At 37.0% G+C, this 22,001-nt stretch overlaps 1 protein-coding gene across 5 annotated transcripts in view; it reads left to right on the top strand.

Moving 5' to 3' along the window:
• The window catches only part of LOC123874513 (phospholipid-transporting ATPase ID), a 55,897-nt gene that overhangs the window by 9,133 nt on the left and 24,763 nt on the right, over positions 1 to 22,001 (top strand). The window contains exons 1-2 of one of the 5 annotated variants that reach the window (XM_045919915.1): positions 985 to 1,225; positions 9,922 to 10,206. In XM_045919915.1, the coding sequence (XP_045775871.1) occupies positions 10,149 to 10,206 (58 nt within the window). In that variant the 5' untranslated portion in view covers positions 985 to 1,225; positions 9,922 to 10,148. Of the gene's footprint in view, positions 1 to 984; positions 1,226 to 9,921; positions 10,207 to 14,555; positions 14,977 to 22,001 lie in introns of those variants that run through there. The other 4 variants (XM_045919914.1, XM_045919912.1, XM_045919916.1 and 1 more) reach the window with 4 other exon arrangements.

The raw sequence follows: 22,001 nt of genomic DNA, 5'->3' as shown, positions 1-22,001 counted from the left end.
CACGTTTAACACAGACTTTGTGAGTATAGTGCCGTTCTCTGTCGGGAAAACCAACAAGTCCGAACTCTTATCTTATAATAATAATTTATTACGGCAGTATTGGTATTCAAAGTTATATTGAATGATCATCATTGTTTCTATTGAATCATACTATGGAGGACAGAACGTGGTCGGTTCTGTCATTTACAGTATACACATTGATTTTAATTTTATCATGTTCTTTGTTGTAACTTGTAGGCATATGCTATGCTGTATGTAAGCTTGGATAGGCTGTAAGTCATACATGTACGCTATGTCTGTGTCAATACCCATAGGCTTGGGCCCTTATCATTACTAAGGAAATAAATAATAAAATAACTAAGTATTTACTTAGTTTCATAATTTATTTCATAATGTTTCCTTTTGGTTATTTAACCATAAAGGGGAAAACCAGACAAGTGCGAGTCGAACTGTATGTCGTGTAGAGGGGTCCGTACGATGTCGATATAATTATATGTAAGTTTGTACTTTGTACGCACAATAGAGAGAGATTTACCATGTTATTTTAATGTCCTACTTACAGTGAAACGTTTTATATACAAGCTTTACAACTTCAATAGCTTCTGAATAAAACGTCTATGACAGACGGACAGACAGACCACAAGTTATATAGGTACTATTTATATGCGGTAATAAATAGGAATATTCAAATTAATTATGTATTGCTTTGTTATGTAAAGTGGTATAAAATGTCAGAATTTTCATAGGCAGCTGGTAGAAATTAGCTGTAACATTGATATATATTTTAGTCTAATGGGAAACTATTTAAATATACATAACAATAAACTCCTTGTTTAGTGTTGAATCGGCGAATTAAAATGCAGCATTGTGAAGAGGTTCACCAAAGCTTTACATCCAAAGTGGGAACATGCGCCAGCCGCTATACAACACCCACTCACCTTGGGGTTTGCTGTTACGTGCTACGCTAAAATACATACACTACGCTATCAAAACAGTGCGTCTAGAACACCGTCGCGAGCAGCACGCTTGGCCGTCAATCGACAAATTCATAAAATACGCGAATATTTAATGTATTAACAGATTTTTCGTATCACCTAAAGTGCCTCGAAACCAAAGTGATTCTATTCTAATCCTTTACAAAAAACTACATAGTATACGACGATAGTATTAACGTGACTGTGACAACTTTCTTGGATACTCAGCTATTTCTAGATATTATCATTATGTGAGTTGATCATGTATTTTACTTTAGCCTCAATTTTCTTATTATTGTTTATTTGAAGAAAAATTAACGCAAACACGGTTAAACTCTGTTACCTAATTTGAATTGTCTTTTTATCTCACAGTGTTCCAAATTGTTTTTGACAGCGTATGTAAATTATATCAGCGTTATCGAATAACTTCTTTTTTTTTAACAGGGCTCTCTCCGTCACTCGTTTTCACTCGTTTCATACAATCGTAGTTCCAATTTCATTTGAATATTAAGCAACCAAAGTCCATGAAATTTTGCAGACATATTCTAGAAACTAATATCTGTGTCTGTGGTGTTTTAGATTTTTCTAAAAATATGTAGTTTTAAAATTACAGGGGCTCCAAGATTTGTATGAAAATTTTAAGACCGCGTAACTTTGAAACCGAATATTTTAACAGAAATCTGGAAAACCACAGACATAGATATTAGTTTCTAGAATATGTCTGCAAAATTTCATGGACTTAGGTTGCTTAGTATTCAAATGAAATTGGAACTACGATTGTATGAAACGAGTGGAAACGAGTGACGGAGAGAGCCCTCTTAACCGACTTCCCAAAGAATTATGTTCTCAATACGGCGCGTTTTTAGGGTTCCGTATCTCTAGAGAAAAAAGGAACCCTTATAAGATCACTTCGTTGTCTGTCGTGTCTGTCGAGATCCATCGAAGGAATCAAAAGCTTTAGGGTACTTCCCGTTGACCTAATCTGGCAGGTAGCAAATGTATAGCACAAGTGAAGGGAAAAATCAGAAAACCGTGAATTTGTGATTACAACATCAAAAAAAAAAATTAAAAAGAATTTCTTGTACGATGGTAGGTATACATGCGAGTCCGGCTCGCACTTGATCGGTTTTTTATGTATCTACACCGAGATGATTTTTCCGAGATTTCTGAACCGATTTCCAAAAAAAATTCGGTATGAAAAGATAACATTTTTATTTTTTATTTATGAAACTTAAAAAAATCAGCAGACACCTAATTCAGAGACGACCAGAGTGAAGTGAGTCTGATCAAAAACTTACTGCTGTCGCTCTAAAAATCAACTCTGTTTTTATTACAAAATGTATTTATTGGAAGTAATGTGTAGGTGAGACTTTGTTTAGAATGTCCAAATATAACATATTCCACATTAATAGAGTGAGAATATTACATATTTCCACTGGCTACCCTTTACAAGCGCCTATGTTTGAGTAGTGGTTAGCCTTGACCGGCAACAAAAGTTTTATCCTATTATATATATCTACTTAGGCCAAGTCCAGGTTGACTGACTAGTCACTAGAGTGTCCCACGAGTCTTGAGACACTAACCCGTCTTGAGTCAAGGCAAAATTTCAACATATTGTACCAATAAATCATTCATTCGTTCAAAATACATACCTACTTATAACTGTCTTGTCTAGTCTTTATAATATACTAGCGGCTTGCCCTGGCTTCGCACGGGTAGCTTATTACAATTTTCGTAGGCATCTTTAGCTTTTTTTGAAAATAAAATATAGTCTATGCGTCTCAGGAATATAAGGCTTTTTCTACTGGTGAAAGAATTTTTAAAATAGGTTTAGTAGTTACCTAAGTACAAAAATTATTTCCTATAAACTTTTCCTCTTTATAATCTAATCTTTAATCTTTATAAGTGAGGATTTTGGAATAAAATAGAATTTTGATTTATCTATAAAGATGATCGAAATTCATTTCTAATTCGGTAATACCGAAGTTATGTTACATTTGCCGAACTTTACAAATACATTCGTCTGTCTGTCTGCCCGTCCATCCCTGTGTCAGCGTTTAAAAAGCGTTCAAATAGAACAAATGCGTTCCCAAGTATCTGTTCACACGTCAACGCTTTTTTAACGCGCACTTTGTATTGTCAGCGCAACGCCGGGTTTTAACGCAACGCTTTTTTAACGCTGGGGCGAATGAGGCCTCATAATCATTTTATTTAGAAACTATTAAATCCTATTATTCATATTTACCTACTATTAAAGCCGTTGGATTTTGGCACAGTTTGAGACACTTTTTACCTCTATGGTACATGTATACATAATATATTTAGATTAAAAAAAAAAAGGGAACCTCACTTTATGATCACGAAAAGTGAGAAAAAAATTGGCAAACGCCCTCGAGTGAGATGCAGATAATGCGTTCGGTAAGATATCGAACAGAATCTTCTTCTTTCTTTCTTCTCTTGTGTCTGTTGTGCTTGCGTTGCCTCTCCCCGTCGAAAACGATCAAAGAGACATAGACTGTAGAGTGTAGTATAATGAGAAAAAAAGATACAACAAAAATAACTTTGTTTATTCTTCTCATTGTCCTCACCTTAAGCGTATTTCTGACAAACAGCACCGTCTATTACTCCAGCCATAGCAGACTTTGTTGATTGACCAATGTTGAATGAAGTCGGAAAAAGTTTCACTCAGTCACTCGGAAATGAGTCAGTCAGTATTTATCTGTTTACTCAAACATTTTTAAAACACACAATTTGACGTACCAACACAAACATTTAATATTCCTAGTAATTTCATTGATTGTAGATTCTACAATCTACATCGCACTCTATAATAGATAATAATTAATACCTACGAGTATCTGTGACAGTTTGTATGACCATGCGACCTCATCACACTCAAAAAAAAAATAGTAAAATCTTTTATAACAAGATAAAGATACTTATGTTATAAAAAACAAGATAATGAAGTTTATTAAATGTTTTATCAGCTATAACTAGAAACACGATGTAGATGCTATGTATGTTGTAACTTGTAACTACGTACTATATCTTTGTTTAATACTATTATGATGTCTATACTTATAATGAAATGTTATTGGATGATTTCTGCACATAACTGGAATATATGTTTTTTAAAAATATCGTAGTAAAGTACTGACCAGATTTGAATGCAACTTTTACTTATATTTATCTAGCTAATGCCCGCGACTTCGTCCGCGTGGGTATGAAATGCGTTCATGAATAATTTATATAAGTATAATTAAAAAAAATATTAGTATTTTCAAAGTAACACAACTATAGCAAGTGAGGTATCATGTGAAAGGGCTTTTCCTGTACATTCTAAAACAGATTTTCATTTCTTTTTATGCATGATAGTTTTTGATTTATAGTGCATAATGTCGAAAAAAATACCCGAGTACGGAACCTTCAGTGCGCGTGTCTGACTCACACTTGGCCGGTTTTTCTTCACAAAGACTGTATTTCCAGGTTGGTACCATATTTTAGTGAAGATATAGTTTCGGATGATAGAACTCCTCGATGGGCAACTGCAAATCAATCGTGATCAGTGTTATAGTTTAGTAATAGTGGATAATAACATACACCTAATTAATTCATACATTTCATTTCTTCCCTATTAGTAACACCTTGGCTCAGTGCAATTCAATAAGGCTTTTATTATCTATTATTCAAGACATTTCACAAAAAATTATTATATGTATTGCAAAAAGTATAGTGTAAAAGATTAAACTAAGCCCTCTAAGCGCTAGCCGCTGGCATTATGGAAGCATAAGTTACTTTTTACTGCAGAAAAAACAGATATTCCACGTGAACATATTCGCCAGGCGACAGCGGTTTTATGATAATAATATTATGTTCCATTCCAAGATGCTGGTGATTCGGCCTCGTACCAGGAAGTCACTTAAAATCAAAAAGTTTCGGCCGCGTACTTATCTAATTACTTGAATCTTTCAAGCAGCTACTTTTTTTTTAGTAAATAAGAGGAATGAGAAGTGCTTTGCAGTACCCCACCATAAAATTTCTTTTATATTTTTAAGAACTCATTAATTTAAGACATTAATCATTATTACGTGAAAGTTTTATCCAAAGTCGATAAGTTGAGTCCGTAATTGTTGACCGGTAATATCGCAAATATCCTTGAACTCCTCTGACAGCAATTGACAGAATGTGGCCCTTAAAATTCATGTTTGCTAAAGACTTGTGCCTGCACTAATTCGCACATTTTCCATCTGTATAATTTTCTGACGTGATCCAGTCAAGGCCTAATTGCGTCGGACCTTGCTATATGACGTAATGTTACTCCAAATATTATAGCAAGAGAATCTGATTGCTTTCAAGACGTCAACTCGTCAAATAGTGAACTAGCGTGTAGTGTAATAGTGTGTAGTGTAATTCAAATAAAGTCGAAAGTTTTACCGACTACGTAAAAGAACTAATAAATATGGAAACCTAGCAGTTAAGAGATTGTCGTCCGTATAATATTTGCTCAAGATCTGCGCTTATTCACATATTTTGTCAACGTGAATACTGTGGTCTGCGGAATTATCTGACGTGATCTAGTCAAGGCTTAACTACATCGTACCTTGCCGTATGACGTAATGTTACTCCAAATATATAGCAAGAGAATCTAATTGCTTTCAAGACGTGAACGTCGCAAATTATCTATACATATAATAAAATTGTAGAAAAGTGGTGTCTGTACAATGGAAATATATAAAAAAAAAGTAGCAGGGGTTGTTATTATATCGATGCCGAACCCGAAATTGTAATTAATTTTTTTTTTGTCTGTTTGTCTGTTTGTCTGTTTGTCTGTGTGTTTGTGCACGCTAATCTCAGAAACGGCTTATTCGATTTAGATACGGTTTTCACTAATATATTGTAGTAAGCTTCACTTAGGATTTAGTGTTTATTTCATGTCAATCGGTTCATAAATAAAAAAGTTATGTCAATTTAAAGAATCACGGCGCCTCGCGCCTGAGCGTCCGTGGCTATATAAAGCGCGAAAAGTCACTATTCCACGCGAACGAAGTCGCGGGCACAGCTAGTGTACAAATAAAATTGAAAGTTTTGTAATTATGGGGGCATCGTCTATGTGAAGGAGTTTATAAATATGGAAACCGTCCATTCACCGCACTAAAGCTGCTCTATTATTAGGTATCTGAATCCAATAAATATGATTCTAAAATTCAGTCATTTTTCTATAGCTTCATTTCTTTTCATTTTTTTATATACTATAATAAAAATCATAGTTTTATTACTCAGGGTAACGGCCGTAATTAAGCTTAAGAGCTACGTAAATCCATTTTATCCGACTTTATTGTTAGTTATACTTATTTATATTTTTCTAGCCACGTAATGTTACGTTATAGCCTAGTTATGACGTTTAATGGAAATATTATGTTTGCTTGCGTGTTTTACAACTGAGATTCTATAATAATGATTGCATACAATGGACACAATCAACAAGGACTCAATGCTAACAAGGTCAAGTAGATACTTTAAATACGAGTGAGACTTTACAATTTAGCTTCTAAATTGTAAGAACAAATTTTTTAGCTGGGCTCTCACACACTTTAGTGGGCTGATAAGATCATTCTACTGGCCAAACAGCTCTAATAAGAGTATTTCCTACAAGTATGATCTATCAAAAATTTCGTAATTTTTGTCGCTATCGACTCTTAATAAAGAGAACGAACGGACGAAGTCGCGGGCATAGTCTAGTAATAACATAAAAATCGGCCAAATTCGAGTTAGACTCGCGCACCTCCGTACTCGGGTATTTTTTCCGACATTTTGCACGATAAATCAAAAACTTTAGGCTTAAAAATAAATAAAAATCTGTTTTAAAATGTACAAATAAAGCCCTTTCATGAGATACCCCACTTGGTATAGTTATCTTACTTTGAAAATTAAAACACATTTTAATTTTTTTTTTAATGATGTAACTACAAAGTCACGGTTCTCGGAATAATTCCTTTACTTGTGCTGTAATACCTACCTAGCCGCCAAATTTCATGATTCTAGGTCAACCGGAAGTACCCTATAGGTTTTCTTGACAGACACGACGGACGGACGGACAGACAGACAGACAGACAGACAGACAGACAGACAGAAAGACAACAAAGTGATCCTGTAAGGGAATTTTTCCTTTTGAGGTACGGAACTCTAAAAAGAAACCTACTGTCAATTTTATAGTAATAATATAGCGAATAGAAATCGCATTGCATCAAAAAGTAAAGTCTTATGTTTTCTGCTATAATATGTATAATCCTCCATAGCCCAAAACATAGAATAATGGTAAGCAATCAGCATACGTAAAAAAAAAACAAATACATTCATTCCTAGTTATATACAGGGATACACGGCGAAGTTTTTTAAAGACGCCATTTCACACTCTCAGCTTTCACTAGACAGATAGTAAGTAGAGTTTACAATGTAAAACTCAATCAGGCATAGTGGTCTATCATTGATATTGTAAACACCTACAGCGTGATGTTTACATTCAAGTGCATAGGTATTTTAGATTAATAATAATTGTTGTTATCACGAATTGCACGTATCGCACATTGGCAACGTATAGGTGTCATAATTACTATAATATTATTCACAACTTCTTTAAGTGCCTTTAGGTACATAAGGAACACTAATATTTAGTAATTAGTGTAAGAAGACCAAAAACTTCAGAACATATGTTATGTTCTTATTGTGTCTACAGCTACGTAGATTCCGTGATCTCAATAATTAATTATGTTTAAGAGTTGTTCATTTGAACAGCACTAAGGAGTCATTCTTTCGCGTTCAATCTGTTTAAACCGTCAATCATCACGTGCCCATTCGAGCCATTACGTCGTTATTTTCCGAAGAGCACTTGTCGGCCGTGCTACTGCGACAATATCAAGCAACGCATCTCAATTCTGCCAATCAACTTAAATTGTCTCATTAGGAACTGCTTGCCTCGTTTCTAGGCGGAGGCAATACTTGCCTACTTTAATTTACGGCTCGCTCGTTGTCCGTTCTATTGGCCATGAATTTTTTATTTCTCTATTCTATTTTGTGGGATGGCTCTACAACCTTTGCTTTACTTTGAGAGCTTATTTGAAATGATTCTTTCTGTTTTCCTCTATACATTTAGTATAGTTTAGTATAGTTAGTTCAATTACATACGACTGCGGGGAAGCCTAAAAGGAAAGTTATGTGTTTGACCTGTATGTATGTAATATGTATGTATGTCCGTTCCTATGTCCACTTGTAACTACTCAACCGATTTCGATAATGATATGTCCTTAGATGTGTTCAATAATGGCGCGACTCACTCGGTACATAAAATAAAAAAAAATCAAAATGGCGGATATCATGTGATTTAAATAATGTGTTTGGGTTGAAAAAGATGCATTTGCAAACCGCAGTCGAGGTTTTTTGAAATCTTTTCAAATTACTTCTGAATATTGGAACTCGAATGGATTTCCTTCTGTAGGCAAAGCTGCAAAAGTTATAAGTTATAACAATTTCTATCTGGCAACTGAAGATGTATAAAATAACATAATGAAGTCAAAGAATCGTACCCAACAACAGAATAGTAGGTACCTAAATAAAATACAGAGCTATGCCCCACCACAATGGTTACACAAAGATCATAAAATGATGAATATGCGATCAATTTGTAGCCTGTTGCTATCAAAGTCACTTAATAAACAATTAGTTACCTATTCGTTTACTAATTACGATTAGACTGTGCATTGTTGATCGAAGATGCTGAAAGACTATTAGCTATTAATATGATGGGCAACTTGTTACTCGAAAGTAATACTTGTACTATACTTACGTATTGCAGTCGGGTCACAATTATTTGTAGTTCAAAGTAAACATTATAATATGAATTTTCAATACATGCAATTAATGCTTTTAAACTCGTAGATATATCATTTTTGATTCATTAACTAGAAGAGGCAAAGTTTTGACATTTAATGATTTAAACCTAATTTTTGGAACTTATCAGAATAGACTTTTAATTGAGATATAATGCAAAAGTAATGATCTGTAGCGTGGGCCTCATAACCGGATATAATATACCTAACTGGCACCTACGTAATCCATGACTTTGTTAAAGTCTTGGATTTAGCTAGGTATGGTTTGAGATGGACACTTCTATTTTAGCTCGAACACACAAGCGATACATGTTGTAGCTGTTACTTGAACAGTCATATTCTTAATTGTGCGGAGTGCTGTATAATAATATGATTTTTAGGGTTCCGTACCCGAGGGGTGCCAACGGGACTCTATTTACTAAGCCTCCGCTGTCCGACCATCCGTCCGTCTGTCTGTCTGTCAGCGGGCTCTATCTCATGAACCGTAATAGGTAGAGAGCTGAAATTGGCACAGAATGTGTATTTCTATTGCCGCTATAATAACAAATAATAAAAATTTAAAACTGGCCGCTATGAAATTAAAAAAAAATTAAAATGTTTTATTTCTTGGATGATAACAGTAAGTACGGAATCCTTCGTGTGCGAGTCCGACTCGCACTTGACTGGTATTTTTTTCTTGTTTCGTTGTCATTCGTTGTTATTTGCAATAGTTTCGTAGGGTTCCGTATTATCAAAGTGGTAAAAATTATCCCTTGCATCACAAGGCAAGGGATCTACCACAGTAGACCGCTCGTCCGCCCGACCGTCTGTCACACCTGCTTATTTCAGTAACTACTAATGCCACCAACTTGTTTCAAACAGTTTTTCGTTACAAAATACATGCCCAACTTTATTACAAATGAAAAAATCAAAGAAAATTATCGCAAAGGGCTTGCAAAAGGGGCCGAATTATGAAAAAAGTTTTAAGTACCGCTAAATAGATGCATATTATTTGAATTGATGCAGTGCCACTTCAGTTACCTACCTTAGTAATTGTTAACTAATATTGGTTTTCATTGTTACAGGAAAGTGAAGTGCAAGGTTGGACCGCAGGATGCCGATCGCACCGCGCGGCCCTCCGCACGATTTAATACCACCCTACTGCCTGCAACACCATAGGAGACCGATCTCAACCCACAAGTGGCCTTAGATTATTTTAAAGTGTAACTTTTGTACGCCTGTTTTACACCGACCTAATAAGTATAAGTACACAGTGTTTAGTGTTAAGTGTCGCGCGCGAGTGTAAGTGTGTATGTGTGTCGATGGTGCGGCCGACATGGGAAAGTCCTCGGCGAGAACACATGGCCAAGGTAAGTGCTATACACTGAGCGAGTCTCACGGTTAAAAACCTGTCCTCGCAAAGGTCACCCTCGGACATTGTTTCAGACTCAAAATCGAGAAACATAATAATTTAACTGTGAAGTAATAACATATTATTACTGCTAATCGTGGGAGACGACACATTTTTGACTTTCGATATTTTTTAACCCCCGACCCAAAAAGAGGGGTGTTATAAGTTTGACGTGTGTATCTGTATATCTGTCTGTGGCATCGTAGCTCCTAAACTAATGAACCGATTTTAATTTAGTTTTTTTTTATTTGAAAGGTGGCTTGGCTTGATCGAGAGTGTTCTTAGCTATAATCCAAGAAAATCGGTTCAGCCGTTTGAAAGTTATCAGCTCTTTTCTAGTTACTGTAACCTTCATTTGTCGGGGGTGTTATAAAATTTTAATTTACACTTGTTGATTAATTGTTTGACGTTACCTAACTACAAATATTTTATCTATCCGATTAAGAAATAAAACTATAGATATAACTTAAATTTTAAAAACCCCCGACACAAATATCGCTATAAGAAAACTAGTAAAGAGCTGATAACTTTCAAACGGCCGAATCGATTTTCTTCGATTATAACTAAGAACACTCAATCAAGCCACCTTTCAAACATAAAAACTAAATTAAAATCGGTCCATTCGTTTAGGAGCTACGATGCCACAGACAGATACACATATACACACGTCAAACATATAACACCCCTCTTTTTGGGTCGGGGGTTAATAAATGAATTTAAATTTCCTCTCAGTTCCCTTCTCGTCAGCTTTGTGATTGCGTATGCTCTATGCCGCATTATTGACATACTCGTACATAATGATAGATAGGTACGAGATAGCAAAGTGATTGAAAAGAACACGTGTATATCTATAAAAAATTTAATATTTAATTTTCAAAACCCCTGGAAAATTTTCCTGGTAACCAACCCCTTTCTGACTGTACTACAAACGTATTGACTGAAAGAAATCGGGATAGCAATATAGCCCGCATGTCTAAACTAAAATGGCACAATACAAAGAAAGCGTTATTGCAGTTTTCAAGTCTGGCTCATTGTAGCTTCGCCTATTCACATCGATGCAGCAAAATACAAGAAAGCAGCTGCTAAAGAAGCGAAATATGCCTATAGCCTACCTATCGCGTCTGCGTCGCGTCGCCTGGATTGTCAGCGGACATGCGCTGATCTAAGCATGACATAGCGAGACATCTTGCTATGTCATGGTATATGCATTATGCACATGCATACATGTATAATATAATCTCACGGTCTACAAGTTTAAACAAGTGTAAATTAAAAATTTTCAACACCCCCGACAAATCATTTTCAAATAAATAATTATGTATATCTAGGCAATGTCCATCTTGACAGCTTGACATTTGTCAATTGACACTTGAATATTATGAACCTAAGGGTTATCTAACCTTCTTTTCTACAAGAAAACTAGAAAATAGCTGATAACTTTTAAACGGCTGAACCAATTTTTTTGGATTATAGCTAAGAACACTCTCGATCAAGCCACCTTTCAAACAAAAAAAAAGTAAATTAAAATCGGTTCATTCGTTTAGGCGCTACGATGCCACAGACAGATACACAGATACACAGATACACACGTCAAACTTATAACACCCCTCTTTTTGGGTCGGGGGTTAATAAAATTAGTGAGTCTTCGAGATACGGGATCTATTTTTTTAATCGATTTTACTCCATAAGTCCATCAAAGCACAATGCTCATACAGTATGGAAACAAGTGTAAATTAAAAATTTTCAACACCCCCGACAAATCATTTTCAAATAAATAATTATGTATATCTAGGCAACGTCCATCTTGACAGCTTGACATTTGTCAATTGACACTTAAATATTATGAACCTAAGGGTTATCTAACCTTCTTTTCTACAAGAAAACTAGAAAATAGCTGATAACTTTTAAACGGCTGAACCAATTATTTTGGATTATAGCTAAGAACACTCTCGATCAAGCCACCTTTCAAACAAAAAAAAGTAAATTAAAATCGGTTCATTCGTTTAGGCGCTACGATGCCACAGACAGATACACAGATACACAGATACACAGATACACAGATACACAGATACACAGATACACAGACACACAGATACACAGATACACACGTCAAACTTATAACACCCCTCTTTTTGGGTCGGGGGTTAAAAACCCATCTTAGCTTAGTAAAAAGTAGACTCTGAATCAAACAACCAAGCAAACAACATAGTAATCTTAATTTATCTAACATATATGATATAACATACAATACATTTTCATTTCTTCCCTATTAGTATCGAACAGATTTCCGGTAAAAAAAATTTGGACGTGCCAAAATTTCTCAGTGCAATTCAATACGCATTTCATTGTATTCAGAACATTTCACGAGGAATGTTTATATGTAGGTAGATTCTAATAGGCATAACATTAACAGTCCTTTCAGTACTGAGTAATACATATCTCGAATATCGCCACTGGCAGCAAAGCGCACCATGGCCTTGCGGTCAAATCGTTGGGCGCCACAAGGCGCAGGTTCGAATCCTGCCAGTTCCGCAATTTTTGATATGTATTTAAAAAACCCCGCCAAATGCGAGTCAGAGTCGCGCACCGAGGGTTCCGTACTCGGGAATTTTTCGACATTTTGCACGATAAATCAAAAACTATTATGCATTAAAATAAATAAAAATCTGTTTTAGAATGTACGGCTAAAGCCCTTTCATATGATACACAACATGGTGTAGTTATTTTACTTCGAATATCGAAACACATTTTAATTATTTTTTTGTGATGTCACCACAAATTCACGGTTTTTGGTTTTTTTTACTTGTGCTATAAGATCTACCTACCTGCTAAATTTCATGATATTGGTTTTCTTGACAGACAAGTCAGACTGGCAGACAGACGGACCGACAGACGAACAGACAGACGGACAGACAGACGGAAAGACAAACGGACAGACAGACAGATAGACTGACAGACACAACAAAGTGATCCTATAAGGATCCCGTTTTTCCTTTCGAGGTACGGAACCCTAATTATTTAGGTATATCTATATATTTTTGTCTATGGAATAATATGTAGTTAGGTTCCCCGTGCAAAGCCGGGCCGGATCAACTAGTCTTTTTATATATGTAGCGTTACAACCCTTGATCTGTTTTATTCTCATCCTTCCTTACTATTAATATTATAAATGCGAAAGTGTGTCTGTCTGTCTGTCTGCTACGTTTTCACGGCCCAACCACTGAACCGATTTTAATGAAATTTGGTGCAGATTTGGGATACATCCCGGAGAAGGACATAGGCTACTTTTTATCCCGGAAAATTCAAGAGTTCCTACGGGATTTAAAAAACCGAAATCCACACGGGCGTAGCCGCGGGTATCCTCTAGTTCATCTATAGAGTCACTCAGTAGGCGATGGAGGAAACTCTGATCGTGATAGCTGACGTGATCAAATCAGAAATGAGGAGATTCGCAGAATAACCAGAGTAACCGACATAGCTTAATGGTAGCTGAAGGGGCAATGGGCTGGGCACATAGTTCGAAAAATCGATATGTACGTTGTTTCCAAGATGCTAGAATAGCGAATTCACCCAGAAAGCGCAGCATTAGCAGAGCCCCCACTTGGTGGACAGACGACATCAAACGAGTCGCAGGGAGCAGCCGCGCTGGAATCAGGTGGCGCAAGACCGTGTCTGGAAGTCCCTACAAGAAACCTCCGCTGAAGGGCGGACCTGATGCCGCGTTCGTGCATCAGCAATGGTGGTCATTGTGTTGTGACTTGTGAAGCTTAGTTTTACTTAGAGCTGTTTAGGTATAATATAATATGTCCTCCTCGATGAAACGACCTTTTAGGGGTTCGTAGCAAAACAAGCTCGAGAAACATATTTTATTAATAAAATCAATTATTAATTAATTGAGATTAATGTTGAAAATGTATTAAATTACTAGCAAATGATTAGTTGTACCCTTTCCATTTAAGAAATAGGGTTATATTTAAAAGTTGTTTCACGTAGCATTCAGTGCGATTTTTTTAACGTTGTTGAATACCTATGTGCCTATTCACTCTATCTTGAACATTGTATAAAATATTGCTTAGTACCAAATCCGTTGAGTCACAATATGCTGTACTACTTTTCTAATAACTCCAGATATCATTCGAAGCTATTTTTCCAAAATAGCGGCTCAAAAAGATTGACCTATGTATTACAAACTTGCTCTACATTCACAAATTGGCTATTGTATAAATGATAAATGTTAGTAATAAGAAATATTTGGATTTCTGTGGAAATCACTTAGCTTTTCTAAATATTAGTACTTAATCTCTTGTAGCTGTTAACACTAAAATGGGAAGGGCAACACCAAAAGAGGGATGCGCGCGCCGGTGCGAGGGCGCTAGAGTGTTCCGCGGAGGAGTATCGGCTCCGCGGTGTGTCGAGGCGCGCGCGTGGAACGCGTCGTGAGTTGCGGATCGTGTGGCGCGCGGTTCGTGGGTTTATCTCGGTGAAGCCGGGGTGGCCGCGCGGAGTGTCCCGCGGCATGGCGCGGCGGTAGCGGCGCGGATGTGCGCGCGCTCGGAGGCGGTCGAGCTGGAGGTGCTGGGCGCGGAGGGCGGCGAGGCGCGCGTGCCGCCGCGCCCACTGCGCCTCTCTCTCCTCGAGCTGCTCGGCAAGCTGGTGCGCCGCGACCAGCCCGCCGCGCCGCGCCGTCGCTCCAGGCACAACCATCGCTTCCGAACCTTCGTCTCTTGCGGTCCGTATTTCAGAAACTTCCGATGCATCACAATATAATTGCTCTTTATATGCGATTGAACGCTGTTCTCGGTATGTCGTATTATGGTCAGGTATACTTTGTTCACGACTTCAGTTTGCGACTTTGTTAGAAGAAAATTTTCTTTGTTAATGGTGAGATTGTGATGGTAAAATCCCGGAAATATTGCACAATGAGCAAGGTCGTAGTCGACCGCCCCCGCATCGGTCAACGGCCGGGGCGCGCGGCGGCGGTGCGGTGGTGCGGCGCCGCGCCGTAGAGCTTCGTGCATGACCCCGCGTGCTTGCTTGTTATCGATTATTATTATCTGTCAATATTTTGCTGCCTTTAATCCACTTTCGAATTTAAAACCCACTGGCCAAATTATTTCCAATATAAAATCCGACATAGTTACAGGGAGGCACTTTTTCATTTCGTAATACATACGAGTAAGAAGTATTGTGTTCTTTCGCTGTTCTTATTGTTGCATCTGTAGTAGTTGCACGGCATAAAATGCAATGTAAATGCATGCGAATGCAAAATGCGGCGACTCGTGAACAAATCTTTTGTTGCCCCGACTTCACTCGGGTTAAATTTTTGACAATCCTTTTGTAGTTGGGGTGGTTCTACCAACGTTGACCCAAATCGGTTAACGGATGGGTTATCGACATTTGTACGTTGGATGAAAATTTCGCGTCCGTCGGACCCGGTTACTATCACTAGGTACAGTTAATAATAAAATCGTTAAAACTATGAATTGAATTTGTACAGTCGAGTCGTATTCCAGAGGCTATGGAAGCCCAGTTGAAGCTGCATAATTGTTCCAAGAAAATATAAAAAGATAAAACATCAATAATCTCTATGGTTCCACTTAAACCCATCCTGGGGCTCTCAAGACCAACTCTGCCAAAGGAACACGAAACGCCGTCTATTATTGTCTTACCTGATATGGGACTACAGGATTACATAACTAAATAGTAAATTATGCTGTTAAGAAGCCAGTAAGTAATTTATAGTAGGTTAACAGTCATACACAGTCCGGAAAAAGTTTAATATCTACAGTGTTTAGTTGGAAAACTCGTAATTTCCGCGGCGCGACTAAAATTAATAAACATTTTGCATTTATTATCACAAGCCGATGCAAAAGATTAGCAAGATATACGATTCTGTGCTAGAGCGTACAATTTTCGTTATGAATAATGACTGTGTTAGTTAGTAGACTGTGTTTATTTAGGGAACTGACAAAAATTTGAACCCGAATTTTTTTAGTTTTAGATATAATTAATTAGCGAAGTGCTGCTTTTAAACGAACAATTACTGCGTTCCCACTCTGTGGTGACGACAGACAGTCGTGCTGTTTAAAGCATCCTACTCTGTCGTGACGACAGAGAGTCGTGTAGTTTAAAGCTTCCTACTCACAACACTGCGGCAGGCCCGATTTAGGATGAGAAATTGGGGAGGATTTGCCCCTAGATGTTCAGTAAAAAATAGAATAACTGTCGAAATCTTAAAAAAATACTGATTACATAATACACCGAAGGAACTCTATTGGTTTACGGGATATGAATTCACTACCCATTTATAAATGCGAAAGTGTGTTTGTTTGTTGGTCTGATCTTCAATCGCGCCGCAACGGAGTAACGGATCGGTGTGATTTCTTACTGATTGCATGGATATATGTATAGTTACAGCTGACCTGGAGAGTGACATAGGCTTCTTATTATCTCGGAAAATCAGAGAGTTCCCACGGGATTTTAAAATACAACTCCAAGTGGACGAAGTCGCAGGCGTCAACTAGTATTCTTGTTAATCTATGGTATAGCTATAAATGCGCCAAATTGCATTTAAATCCGGTCAGTAGTTTCAGACAGCCAGATGCTTAAAATAAAACTGTTTTGTGATCTAACATCACACTTCACATCACACTAATATTATAAAGGCGAAAGTTTGTATGTGTGTGTGTGTGTGTGTGTGTGTGTGTGTGTGTGTGTGTGTGTGTGTGTGTGTGTGTGTGTGTGTGTATGTTTGTTACTCCTTCACGCAAAAACCACTGGACGGATTTGGCTGAAATTCAGAATGTAGATAGATAATATCCTGGATTAGCACATAGGCTACTTTTTATCCCGGAAAATCAAAGAGTTCCCACGGGATTTCGAAAAACCTAAATCCACGCGGACGAAGTCGCGGGCGTCAGCTAGTCGATAATAAATCTTGTTCCAATATTAAAATTTACAAAATGTATTTTAGATTATTGGCTATGTATAACACAAGTTTAAATTAAAAATTTATAACACCCCCGACTAGTGAAGATTACAGCAACTAGAAAAAAGCTGATAACTTTCAAACGGCTGAACCGATTTTCTTGGATTATAGCTAAGAACACTCTCGATCAAGCCACCTTTCAAACAAAAAAAAACTAAATTAAAATCGGTTCATTAGTTTAGGAGCTACGATGCCACAGACAGATATACAGATATACACGTCAAACTTATAACACCCCTCTTTTTGGGTCGGGGGTTAAAAAGTAAGTGAACGTCATAATCATTGATCATACAAAGACTTTTCGCTTCGCGCGATACTGCTAAACACTGCTAAACAGTTGGCGTTTATTATTACACCCTTTTTACATCTTATTAGCAAGCTGTGATTTCGTGACTTGAATGGTTTATATTTTGGGCAATTGTTATAAGCACGTAATATGTGTCAACATTAAATAAAAACGGCCCTGTTTTAGGCATTGCAAGTGGTGTGGATTACTAATTAAACATGCCTACTAAGTAACCGTAAGTTTTTCGACCGTAACTTAAACTTGGTAAAGTTTTCGGGGATGCGGTTCCCTAACAAAGTCTCCGAAAGCTTTAAAGTTTAAGTTGTAAAACTAAGTACCTACCTAGGTAGTGTAAGACCATTTCCGGTAAAAGCATACAGTGCTTTTATTTTAATAAAGCCAACAGGACACGGAAGCCTCCGCTGTCCGTCCGTCCATCCGTCTGTATTCTGTATGTCAGCTAATTACCACAATAGGTAGAGTTGAAAACTTGAAATCACAGAATGTGTATTTCTGTTGCCGCTATAACAACAAATAATAAAATGCGGCCAAGTGCGAGTCAGACTCGCGCACCGAGAGTTCCGTACTCGGGTAATTTTTCCGATATTTTGTACGTTAAATCAAAAACTATTACTTATGCATAAAAATAAATAAAAATCTGTTTTAGAATATATAGGTAAAGCCCTTTCATATTATGATACCCCACTTGGTATAGTTATCTTACTTTGAAAATTGAAACACATTTAAATTTTTTTTAAATGATGTAATTACAAATTCACCGTTTTCGGATTTAGACCTACCTACCTGCCCATGACCCCTTTCATATTATGATACCCCACTTGGTATAGTTATCTTACTTTGAAAATTGAAACACATTTTTTTTTTTTAAATGATGTAATTACAAATTCACCGTTTTCGGATTTAGACCTACCTACCTGCCCATGATTCTAGGTCAACAGGAAGTACGCTATAGGTTTTCTAGACAGACACGACGGACGGATGGACAGATAGACAACAAAGGGATCCTATATGGTTTCCGTTTTTCTTACCTACGGAACCCTAAAAATTTCAAATTTTATATGAAAGTTACATTGGAAGTTATGAATGGGAGCAAACCAATGTATAGGTAGTTGATTTAATGGGTGTTAGGGGTGTATGAGTGAAACGCCCCTGAAAACGTTATTATTACTAACCACAAAGTGGAGAGTAAATCGATCGGCGTCTCTGCGGCGCCCGCCGCGCCTAGACGGTCCTTATAGGCTATACCGATGTCTGCTTAGTACACACTTCAAATCCGCCCTTAACGTTTCCATTTGAACTGCTCAAGTGGGAAGTTCAAGAACATACCTATACCTACCATCTGTTGTAAATAAATAAAATAACTTAATTATTTACTTTACTGGTTCTTCCGTATTATACTGGATTCACTCACTCACTTTCAAAATTGCATTCAACAAGTGTAAATTAAAAATGTATAACACCCCCGACAAGTGAAGGTTACAGTAACTAGAAAAGAGCTGATAACTTTCAAACGGCTGAACCGATTTTCTTGGATTGTAGCTAAGAACACTCTCGATCAAGCCAGCTTTCAAACAAAAATAACTAAATTAAAATCGGTTTATTAGTTTTGGAGCTACGATGCCACAGACAGATATACAGATACACACATACACACGTCAAACTTATAACACCCCTCTTTTTGGGTCGGGGGTTAATAAAATATAGTAAGTCGACGAAAGTAAACGAAAGTCTACCTTAAATAAAAGTGCGTCTGATTCTACCTTGCTGCAGGTTCTTGAGATGAATCACGGAGACAGTCACTTGTATCCAGGAAATTGGAAAATTGGTGTAGCATTATCATGATATGAATAAAATGCTTTGTCTTCTAACATAATGTGACAGCAGCTTATTGTAAGATGTATCCGTCTTTAGATTGCCTTATAATCATTGCATCTTATGCACATTCACGTTTATGTACCTCTGGACTACGGGTTTTATTTTCTTTTAACTGTATCCTGTCAGTCAATTCCTTTTAAAGGGTAATAAAAAGGTATTCAGATACAAATTATGATTTACTTTATTGGATTTATACAGCTATAGTAAGTATCTATAAACATTAAATATTCTAAAGTAGCAACTTAAGAATTAGGTAACATTTTTAAAACATTTTATCAACTCGCTCTTGTCGGTCTGTTTATCTGTTCGGTACAAATTTTGCAATTACATAATTTCAATCAATTAATCTTACTCACTTCCCGATGAGCTACAGCTAGAGACTTGAAATTTTAAACATAGATTGGAACTGGATGACTGGATGTTACAGGATTTCTACCGATTTTCAATGTTAGCGTCTTTGGCCATCTTTAAAATAAACAACTTCCGGCCGTCCGATTGTGGTAGACTTTATGTCAACGACCTTCTATGTAATACTGCGCACTAGACGGTTAATCTGAAAAAAAAAAAAATGTGGGCTGCAACTCGTTTTTCTTTACAATTTGATGTTCAATGTTAAATACTAATTTGGAAAGCTTCGTGAAACACAATTTTAGTTTAGTATTCCCAGATTCTAGAATAATTATTTAGTTCACTGTTCTACTTCCTGTCGATGAGTAGGTACGGTCTAGTAACGCCAAGAACCGTTTAGGACTTAGGTACAGATTTCACTTGCAATATTTTTTTTAACAAAATTGACCCATGTACCAGAGACGGCTCATACTAAAATTATTTTATGTAAAGTAGGCCTCTTTTATATGTTTTATTCAGTTACAAGTTATCCCTTGTCTGCAATCTCACCTGGAGGTAAGTGATGATGCAGTCTAAGATGGAAGCGGGCTAAATACCCCTTTGGTTTCTACATGGCATCGCATCGGAACGCTAAATTGCTTAACTCCACGGCTTTGCCGGTAGGGTGATAACTAGCCACGGCCGATGCCACCCAGCAGACCAGACCAGAGAAATTATAAAATTCCAAACCCCTGCCGGGAATCGAACCCGGGACCTCCTACTAATAAGATAGCACTTACCACTGCGCCAGAGAGGTCGTTAAATGTATTATGTGAGAAAATGTATTTCGTGTTTTTCTGATATTGTATTATGTTAGTAGGTAGGTAGATACAAATGCGAACAATGCTGACGGCGCGGAGGTGGGAAGGGAGGCCATAACCTAGTTAGATGTGTCTAGGATTAACCGATTAAGTGCGTTATTTTAAGCCTAACCAGCTAGGTGCTTGTTCTGCGACTTTATAGGGCATCAATTAATATTACACTAATTGTTATTAATTTAATTTTGTTTGTTTGTTACTTCTTAACGCCTAAACTACTCAACAGATTTCAAAGAGAAGGCATTAACAGAAGCAGAACGTGGAATACATGTTTTTATCCTAGGAAAATGAGAAATATCTTCGTCCTTCAGAATTTTTAAATAATTTAAATCAAAGTCGACGAAGTCACAGATAAAAGTTTGATTGATAGTTATATTTTAACCTAAAATAAATAAATTCCACTGGCAGGTCTGCATAATATTAGTCTACATTGTAAGATTTTCATTCGGGAAAATATGTACCTACGTTTATACGAGTCAGTTGCAGATAAAGAGTTTATGAGCAGAAACGTATACCTATTATACAATATGTATTACGTTAAACGGTTTACGTACCTAAATGCCACCACTTAAATAGCAACAATGAAATGATATTTCTGTCGGCCGTAGCTTTGTGCCGACGACGTCACCCACTAAACCTTTCATTTTAAGGTTCAACTTGATGTTGTATATTTTTGGTATCGCGTGATTCTCAAGAAAAGGCAAAGGTTGACGTTAGGAGGGTTGTGTCATGAGTCATCCATTCTGCGCATTCGCACTAGGATACTAGTGCGTACTGCGAATAAGCAGGATGAGTGATTTTCTTTGGGGGTCCAAATTTATTCTGTTGCTTTCCTCCTTGTCTTTCCATATTGAAGCCGTCACCATCACTAATGCGGCTGCTATCATCGCTAACAGAAACGTGTGATATAATAATAAATAATCGTTAAACCTAAGAATATAAATCGTATAGTAGAGACGTATGCCAGTCGATCAGGGAGCCCGCTATATTATTATTAAAATCACGAGAAAACTCTCCCCAACATATAATTTATGGAAGGGATCAAGACCCTCAGCGTGAGGAATACGTCGCACAAAAAAAGGGAATGACAAATTGAAGCTCTTCCAGAACCATTGTCTGCACCGTGACGTGTTTTCTATTAAAAGGTCATTGTTTCATGAACTTTGGTAAACTAACGATTGCATGGCTACATTTTTCGGTTCTCATAATGCATCAGTTTTACCAACGAGTTGATTTAGACTTTCAATGGGGCTTTCAGATCAAAGAACTAAAATGGTTAAGCTACTGACTTTGCACGCGTGTTTTTAAGTATTAAGTTGTATATTTATTTACAAGGAACCTTCTCTGAAACATCTTGATCTTGATGTTTGGTGAAGACT

The sequence above is a fragment of the Maniola jurtina genome, chromosome 18 (genome assembly GCF_905333055.1).
Source record: "Maniola jurtina chromosome 18, ilManJurt1.1, whole genome shotgun sequence".
NCBI lineage: Eukaryota > Metazoa > Arthropoda > Insecta > Lepidoptera > Nymphalidae > Maniola > Maniola jurtina.
Note: the sequence above shows the minus strand (reverse complement) of the source record. Positions and strands in the feature narration are given on the sequence as shown.